General features: G+C 58.0%; 1 protein-coding gene across 1 annotated transcript; it reads right to left on the bottom strand.

Annotated features, from left to right (window-relative positions):
• Nucleotides 1-1015: 1015 nt before the first annotated feature.
• EVX2 (even-skipped homeobox 2) lies at nt 1016-4124 on the bottom strand. The gene is made up of 3 exons (XM_087734114.1): nt 3701-4124; nt 2312-2571; nt 1016-1681 (listed from the first exon to the last, which is right to left on the bottom strand). The coding sequence occupies exons 1-3, from the start codon at nt 4122-4124 to the stop codon at nt 1016-1018; spliced, it is 1350 nt and encodes a 449-aa protein (XP_087590240.1).
• Between the last annotated feature and the right edge of the window lie 5137 nt (nt 4125-9261).

Here is a 9261-nt window from a genome sequence, read left to right as displayed (position 1 = left end):
ATCACTTCAGGTAACAGAGATAACATTAAATAACATACATTCTATGCACCAAGAACAATGTTTTATGTACCAAGTCTCTTATCTGTCTCTTCTAATGACTTCCCTTAGCGGGTTGTTAGTACTTGACAGCAGGTCTCTGTGCGGGGAACTTTTTTCCAATTCCACATTCAAAGGAGGTCCATCAGAGAACATGATTGGCAATTTTCGTCATAATCTGCACATTATTAGCATCAAAATTGACATGGCAGTAACACTGGTGGTTTTTGATGTGCCTTTCTTCAAGTTCAAGGAAGTCCCTCCAGTAGCAGTGGTTTGGTATAGCAGGTCTCGGTTACCCAGTGGTGGCTTTTCAGAGGCAAAGGCGCGATAGAGATGCGTGAGAAATAAATCCAAGAGCCGTTTTAGCGAGAGGAGAGAAAGACGCTAAGAAAAAAAATCAAATTTAGAAAAGTGTCTGGAAGGTAAATGCTTCAGGACGACAGCCTACACCTAGAGAGATTCAAGTATTTCCCAGATAGCGTGGATTATGGTAGTTAGAAAGCGTGAGCCTAAAAAATGCCTCTCCCCATCCTGTCAATCTCACACTTCCCTTCCCGTTACTGGCCCGGCCGCGGCAGCCCCGTTAGCCACCGCTTGTCGTACGGAAATACGCGAGACGTTTCCCATTTAGTCGAACTCAAACCGAAATAATAAGAATTAAAAAGAAACAATTAAACAAAAAAGCCAGAAACACATTCCCTTCCGCCGGCTCTCCCTCCCTGCGCCCGCCGGCCCGGCCGCCCGCAGCCCCCCGGAGCCCGGCGGCGCCCGGCAGCGCCCACCGCGGGGCCGCCTCCGCGGGGGCGCAAGATCCGCGGAGCGCCCTCCCCGCCGGGCCCCGCGCCCCGGCGCGGCGGGGCGGTCAGCAATAAAAAAATAGACGGAACTTTTTGGCCGGGCCCGGGGGCGCCCCCCGACCCGCCCCCCCGACCCCCCCTACAAAAGGCCCCCCGCCCCCGGGCCCGGGCCGGGGTAGTTATCTGGTGAGCGGCGCCTCCTCCCGCTGGTCCGGCGAGGCGACGGCGGCCTTGCTGAGCACGGCGGCCGAGTAGGGCAGGAAGCCGCTCTCGGAGCGCTGCCCCGCCGCCGTGCAGGGGAAGTCGGCGGCGGCGGCCGGGCCCCGGGAGCCCAGCGCCGAGGCCGCCGCCGCCGCCGCCGCCGCCGTCTGGCTGCTGTGGCAGCTGAGGCAGGAGCAGGGCGCCGAGCCCCCCGGCGGCCCGGAGCCCGCCGCCGCCGCCGCCGCTGCCGCCGCCGCCGCCGCCGCCGAGGCGGCCGCGCTGCTGTTGAGGCCGGCGGCGGCGGCGGCGGCCGGCGCCTGGTAGAGGCCGGGGTGTCGGAAGCTGCAGAGCAGCTCCGGGCGGGAGTAGGGGTGCGAGAGGGCGCGGAAGGTGTCCAGCGGGCGGATGGAGGTGGCGAAGGGCGCGGCGGCGGCCCCCGAGGCGGCGGCGGCGGCGGCGGCGGCGGTGACCCCGACGTGCGGGTAGTAGTGGAGCGGGACGTGGGAGTGGAAGGGGTAGGGCAGGCTGCCGGTGGCCGCCGCGTGGGTCATCATGTAGGTGTAGAAGCTGGGGTCGGCCGGGTGGGGCCAGGACATGGCCAGGCGCTGTCGCTTGTCCTTCATCCGCCGGTTCTGGAACCACACCTGCGCGGGGAGACAAGCACAGCGCGGTCTCAGCTCCGCTCCGCACCGCATCGCACCGCGCCCCGCCGCCCCCGCTCCCGCCGCCGCCCCCGGCACCGGCCCCGGCAGGCACCCACCGCCACCCACCGCCACCCACCGCCACGGCGGCGCAGCCCGCCGCTACGCCTCCGCCTCGCTTGTAGGCGACCCCTCTCCCGCCCGGAGCCATCGCCTGTCACCCTGCCCGCGGGGAGCGGTGGGAATGGTCCCCCTCGGCCCGGGGGGACGCCTTCGGTCTGAATAAACGTTTTCCCCTTCGAGTCGTCCCCCCTCCCCCCACGCAGGACTATGACATTACGGTATTGACGCGCTCATCCCCCCGCGCTTAATAGCCGCGCTTATTTTCTCTTCCCTCTTTAGGAAATACGCTAACGCGATAAAAACTGACGAGGAAAATAAATAATAACAATATTTTTTTAAAAAGCAAACGACAAGTTTTCGGTGCGCAGAAGCAAAGGGGCACAAGGGATGACCACAGCTCGGCGAGCCCTTCGGCCGAGGAGCGAAGCCGGCAGCCGGCCCGGGGGTGCCGGGCACCGGGGGGCTTCGCCGGGGCCGCGGCGGCTCGGCGGGGCCCGGGACGCGGCGTACCTTGATGGTGGTCTCGGGGAGGTTGAGGGCGGCGGCCAGCTCGCAGCGCCGCGGCCGCGACACGTAGTTCTCCCGGTAAAACTCCTTCTCCAGGCGGGCGATCTGCTCGCGGGTGAAGGCGGTTCGGTACCGCCGCACCTGGTCGGCCCCCGCCGCCGAGCCGCCCAGCCCGCCGCCGCTGTGCAGGCTGCCGATGCCGGCGGCGGGGGCGGCGGCGGCGGCGGCGGGGGTGCTGGGCGCCGAGCTGCTCTCCGCGTAGCCTGCGGGGCGAGGGCACGGGGGTGAGAGCGGGCGGCGGGGCGGCCCCCCAGCCCTCCCGGCCGGGCCGGGCCGGGCCGGGCCCTGCGCGCCCGTCCTTAACGCCTGCTGTCATCCTTACCAATCGCTGCTGCTCGCAGAATCGATAAAGTTGGATTTTGGGGGGGGCCGGGGTTTGAGGGGGGGGCGGGTTGGGTCACTTCATCACCGCGTTATTCTCAGTAACTGAGACTGCGGAGCGGCCGAGCCCCGGGGAGAGCGGGCGAGGGCAGGGGCCGGGGCTCGGCGCGGCTCCGCCAGGCTGCCGGGAGCCCCGGGCTCGGCGCTAGCCTTTTCCCCGTCGCCTGCAGTTCTTATTTTCGTTTGAGACGTACGAAGTAAGAGCAGCCATAAAAGCCAATTTTTTTCCCCAGCGTTACGTCGAGGATCCCTTCCTTTCTCTGGCAGATTTGACAAAAAAAGCCACGCACTGTGGCCCCTAGGAAATGCAGCGCTCACCTGGCTCCCCCTCCCCAATTACAGCAATAATAACAACCATCGTCCATCACCATGCCCCGCAAAGCGGGAAGGGGACGAGGCTGTTTCAAACCCTCTGTTGTAAACAGGGGGAAAGTGAACAATGCCCAATTACCTCCAGGTGGACGCAGGACGGCACGTTGCATACACACAGAGAAGGACACACACAGACAAACACGGGCAGTTTCCTCGCACTCCTCTCTTTCTCTAATTTAATCTAGGTATGTACATGCACATACATCCAGCTCGAGAGGCGCCGAGAGCCCCAAGAGCGCGAGGAAAAATAAGGAGAAAGCTCTCCCCACATGTAGGTGGGTGGCTGTTTGTGCCCACATATATTCCGGGTATATGTCTCCGTACCAGTGGATGTGGGCACGCACACACACAGACACGCACGCACCCGCACAGGAGCTGCCCGGGCTGTGTGCCTCGGCTATCGGGATAGCGCGGGAACCGCAATAATATTTTACAGCCTGGAGCTCTGTCTTCGCAGAAGAGAGAGCGCCCGCCGGTGCAGAGGCGAGCAACTTTGGCGGTGGCGGTGGGTTTGCTTTGCTTTTCAAAGGCGGTTGGCAAAGTGCGGGGCTTAGGTGGAGAGGGTAAAGGAAGCGTTACCTTTGTTACTGTTTTCCTTCAGCTGGGAGGAAGCCAGGCTGGCCGGGGAGCGGAGCGCGGAGCAGCCCACCTCCACATCACTGTTCATATCTGCCTCTTGAGCAACTTCGGAATAAAGGCTGATTTTCTTCCTGCTTTCCGACGGCGGGATTTCGGAGGAGACGGTGCTCTCACTGCTCGGGTGCTGAAGATTGAATAAAGTGTCTATTTCAAATTTGCCTTTGGCGGAGATGTCCCCGATAGCGCTGTGCAGGGAGGCGGCAGTCAGTCTCGGGCTGAGGCGACCACTGTGCGGAGAATTTTCAAGGGCCTCCAGCACCGCATTTCCAGCTGAGTCTGACAAATTCGAGAGCCTTTTGCCAGCTGTAGGGCTGTGCAGCCCTCTCTCCATCAGGATCATCTCTTTTCTTATTCTTTCCATCATCTCAGCTTTATAAAAAATGTCAAAGTTGCAGGGCTGGTCCTGTACTAATGATGAGCTGCAGCAGGGGCTAATTCACATTCAGCCCGGCAAGTGTCTCTAAATATTATTATCTCTTTTTGAGGGAGGCGTAAAAATTGTGGGATGCCAAAGCGAGGGAATGACTGGTCAAAATGACCCATACATCCTTTCTAGCCCGAAATGTCATTCATCAAAAAGTGGTGCTCGTCATTAAGGTACGAATGACGCTGTTCGAATAATCATTTATTGTAACAGGTTTATAAGCAAATAAATACAAGCTCCTGTCAGTGGATAATGAAGGCGGCTTCAGAGCAGACAAATATATCCAGGTGGAAAGAAAGAAGGACGAGAAGTGAGGAGTAAAGCTCTTGTCCTTAGCTTGATCAGATCTTGCTTGAATTGCTCTGGGGTTTGGCCTCTGGGGTGGAATTGACAGTCTGATTAATAAAATGAGCTGTGCAACATTTCCCCCTTCATTTAGGTGCATCATTATGCTCTGATTTTTGTTTTGTTGCCTTTTAGGTCCTAATGATGCAGCTTCTTTCTCATTTGTCCTCGGACAGAACTAGATGCTAAATATTAGATAATGCTTTTCTTTATTATTATTTCTAAGGCGGATTTTAGACCACAACGCGAGGAAATGCTGGAAGAGGACCAGAGGACCGAGAACCTCCTGCCGCTGCTCTCTCTTGACTTTTTCCTCCCGTTTCCAGGCGGCACTAGTACTTTTATTCAGGAATTTGCCCCGACACCCCCACGCACCCCCTCGCACGCGCGGACCCAGACTTTCTAAGACCGCTGCTGCCGGCGCGCTCCCACCCGAGGGCACCTACAGCAGTGGCCTGGAAATCAAAATATTTACTGTCATCTCATGTATTATAACGCTAATATCTTTTTCTTCGTTGCGTCCTTAAATGTGATCTCCTTTTTACTTTCTACAGTCCTGCTTATCGACGAAGCCAGCCTGCGATTTTTCTCCCCTCTGGGACAATACTGTAGTACGGTATGACACGGCGGGGGAATAAGAGAAGGACTTTAAATGCATTCGTGGTTTAAAACACTCCGCGGCCGTGCCATTTCATCCTCCCCGCAGGTTTCTCTCCAGCCCTCTGCTTCTTCCCTCCCCACCGCCAACAACGCCTACGCATTTAGAAATTAAAAATAATACTGTAAATAAGTGATGAGGGTTTATCGCCGACAGGCTTCGAGCTAGCAGGGACGCCGTCGCCCCTAGCACCCTCTCTCCAAAGTTACCTGTGGCTCAGTGAGCTCATCCCTCCGCTCTTTGCCGGGTGCTGCGGGGCGCAGCGTCGCCGCGCTGCGGGGGACACGGGCTGCCGCCCTCGGCAGCCGCGACACGCAGAAAGTCTCCCTTCAGCGATAACTTTGCTAGTAATAATGACGCTGATGGCAACCATTTAAACGAAGATAAATTCTTTGTCCTTAGCATCTCTGGAGTGCTCTTCGACAGCTGCCAAACCTTTCTCCTCGCCGTGATTTTTTTTTCACCCGCATCATCTAGTATTTGGACCCTGGGAATCTGAGTTTCATCGCCCGGAGAAACACACCAGCGTTTCCTGTGATTAAACGCGGGTGTGATTTTTTGCGAGGAGAGCTGTTCCTGCTAATGTTAGTCACACACATCTCCTAAGCTCTTGTGCTCTTGCGCATGATTCATAGCTCGAAAATGGGATACTTGTCAGATTTTTTTTTTTTTTAATAACGTGTTAAAGTCTCCCTAAACATTCCACCAAATATTTAGGAAACATTCTAGGCGTTGTTTGCAAAATCCAGCCTTCCATTAATGAGCGTTTTATGTCAGCCCTTGGAAACGTGAATTTAGACTGCAGTGTGGTGTCCTGCCTTTTACAGCCCCCAAACCAGACAAAAGTAAATATCAACTTTTCCTTGCCCGCGGGCGCGGCGGCGGAGCGGGCCGGTGCGGAGGGGAGCGGAGCGGGGCGCAAGCCGCGGGGCGGCGGGCAGAGCCCGCACACGGTTCCCCCGGCCGGGCCGGGCACGGCGGCTCCGGGCCGCCCTCCCGGCGGGACGGGGGTGCCCCGCGGCTGCACCCCGCCTCGGGTCCTCCCGAGCGCGGCCGAGCGGGCGCCCCGCGGGCGGCAGCGGGGAGCGGCACCGTCCCGCCCCGCTCCGCGGCGGCCGGCGGGCCCGGGGGGCGCGCAGCCCGGCCCGGGGCCCGGAGCCCGGAGCCCCGCTTCCCCCGCCGCGCCCGGCCCCGCAGCAGCCGGCGGCCCCGGCCGCCGGGCCCGGCGGGGCGGGAGGCGGAGCGGAAGCCTGCGGCCGGGTTTATTGCTGTCGTTTGGCGCCCTCGTCTGTTTTCTTAAAGGCTGTAACAGGGCGAGCATCCTTCCTCCTGCTCTTCGGAAAACCGCAGCCGAGATACCACATCTCCGAGGCACTCGTGTGCGCACACAACCAAAGCCGGCACAACTTTAGACTCCAGAAATGTTACTGCACCGCTAAAAAGGAGGGAACGCTTTTTATGTTATTCGGAGCGGATGGAAAAGACTATATGGAAAGCCTCAATGTGAGAAAAATAAGTTACACGCAAGTGCGGCTGTGAATGATCCTTATTAGTGTTATTTTATGTTTTGCACCTTTTAAATAATGCTGATACCTTAGGTTATGTACAACGCATCTTAAAATATAGCTACAGTCATATGCAAGGGAAATAACATGTCATAAAAGATGTTAATAATCTTCCACTAAGTAGATGTGAGGTAACAAAACCGTTCCCCGCCATGCAGTTAATCAGTTCACCCCAAACCATCAACCCACTAATAAACTAGTCATCTGACATTTATATTCCCAGCAAACTAGATGCATTTACTTGCACCGATGTTTATCGGGTTTGGGTTTGGTTTTTTTTTCTTCAAAAACAACAGCACAGCCTAAAAACCTTTCGGCATATATTTATAGTTCTTCAAAACCAACAGCTCAGCCTAAAGAACCTCCGGCATTGCAGTGACATTAGTGGGCAAAGGGAGAGGAAGTTACGGAGGCCGCCGAAATATGCGAGGTTTTGTTAGACGCTGTTGACTCAGTTGTTCTTGTAAGTTTAAATAGCTGCTTAGGCCTATGGCCAAACTTCTTTTCATTTTTACCTTGAAAGTTATTACTCGAGGCATCAAATAATATTTCAGCGCTCGTTTATTAAACCTGAGCCGGGAAAAAGAGGTCACGCAACTTAATTGAAATGAAGTTCTTATTAAATCAGCCAAACAACATCTCGGCCAGCTTTTCACCGCTCAGAGCGTGCTTGGGCGGACGGACAGGAATATCTGCTCCCTCCTCCCCGCCGGGGCAGGCTGCCAACAGGGGCCCGGGGCGGCGCGCCGCGACGGCGGGCTACCCGCGGCAGCGCAAGCTCTCTGGGCCGCGCCCCGCGGGGTCCGAGCAGGCGGCGGACGGCTGGTCCCGGGCCGTGGGGGGCGCGGGGGCCGGTCCCGGGGGCGCCGGGGCAGCGGGGGCTGCACCCAGGGACCCCGCGGACCGGGGGCTGCGCAGCGCCCGCGGCAGCGCCGGCGGCAGGCACGGCGGCGCCACCTGGCGGTGCAGCGGCGGCACTGCGCGGAGGGGCCGCGGGCGCTGCCTGCCCGCCCTGCCCGCCGGCCCTGCCCGCCCTGCCCGCCCTGCCCGCCGGCCCTGTCCGCCCTGCCTGTCCTGCCTGCCCGCCCTGCCCGGCCGAGGCCGCCTGGCAGCGCAGCCCCGCGTCCTTGCAGCGGCTGCCCCGCGCGTCTCGGCAGGCACCGCGCCCCCTCTCCGACCCGACTCTCCCCTCCGCCTGGTCAAGCACGTAAAGGGCCAGTCTCGGGGCGTCTACCTGCGTGTTCCGTCCTGATTCTCCGTGAAATGTCACCCGAGAGCGGTGACGGACACGAACCCAGCGTGTCCCCGAGTCACGCGGGCCCTGCAGCACCATCCCCCCCCGCTATCCAGGCTGAGATCCCGCGGGCGCTCGCTTTGCGAGGTTAATGATTACATGATGTCTTCTGGGGCTGCCTTTGCACACAAACAGGTTTTAATTTAAACGATAAAGCGTTACTGCGGTCGCAAAGCTACTCGGCCGATGTTTCATTTTAGGTCGCAGCTGGGGCCGGTCGGCGAGCTCGTCGCCGGTCAGGGTCCCCGAGGTCCCCGCGCTGCTTCAGAGCAGAGGTGGGAGCCAGGGAGCGGCCGGCACCAGCCCGTGACCCGAGAGCTCAGGTTCAACGCCCGCGGTGCTCCGCCGCCCGCAAGCGCTGCGCCGAGGCCGCGCGGGGAGTCCCGAGAAAACTTCCTCCCACTCGGAGTGGATTTTTTAAGACTGAAGTAAATAAAGAGATGAGAAGCTGTGGCAGAGATCTGGAGGGAAAAAATAATTCAAGAATTTTCCCCGCGTTGCTGTTAAATCTTTTCATTATCGTAACAGGCTTTTTTTTTTTTTTTTTTTAAAGGGGTAGGGGAAAATGAAAGCTCTTCTGTTTAGCTATTAAAAGTCCACACAAGTTAAAAGGTAACAATGGAACGCAGTGGGCATGGGGGAAAGTTTGGGGGAAATATAAAGCGATTGTTTTTCTCTTCGTTTGCGTTTTCCTTTTGTCCTGGACGACTTTTTTTCTTTTTTTTTTTTTTTTTTTTTTCCTGCAGAAAACACTAACAGGAGAAGCAACTTCCTAAAGATACAGTTACCAACGGCAAATTCTGGCGAGGGAGGTGATGAAAAAACTGGGTTGTTTTTCCTGGGAGAGACCAGGCGAATGACAGGCAGCAAATAATAAAAGCCTGTGCTAAAAGCTTCAGTGGAGTTCTAACTGTGTTAAATCATGGCAAATGTATCTGAGGAAGTGAGATAATTTCAGGGTGAAAAAAAAAAAAAAAACAACCAACTTTTCTTTTTTCAGGGGGAGAGCACAGCCACTTTCTGCAGTGATGCTGTCTAACTCGTGTGTTATGCAGATGCCCGCGCAATGTGTCAACGGAAAATGCAGAGGCTGCCGGGGGAGGCAGGGACTGTCCCGCAGGCAGAAGCCCGGCAAGCGCGGCGCGGCGCCCTGCCTGCCGCCGAGAGCGGCCTCGATGAGGACTGTCCTCCCCGGGCAGGGCAGGCGGCGGGCCG

This window comes from Nipponia nippon, unplaced genomic scaffold (assembly GCF_047370975.1).
Source record: "Nipponia nippon isolate SJK-2023a ecotype South Korea unplaced genomic scaffold, ASM4737097v1 scaffold_5, whole genome shotgun sequence".
Classification (NCBI taxonomy): domain Eukaryota; kingdom Metazoa; phylum Chordata; class Aves; order Pelecaniformes; family Threskiornithidae; genus Nipponia; species Nipponia nippon.
The sequence above is the reverse complement of the archived record's forward strand: the minus strand, read 5'-3'. Positions and strand labels throughout refer to the sequence as shown.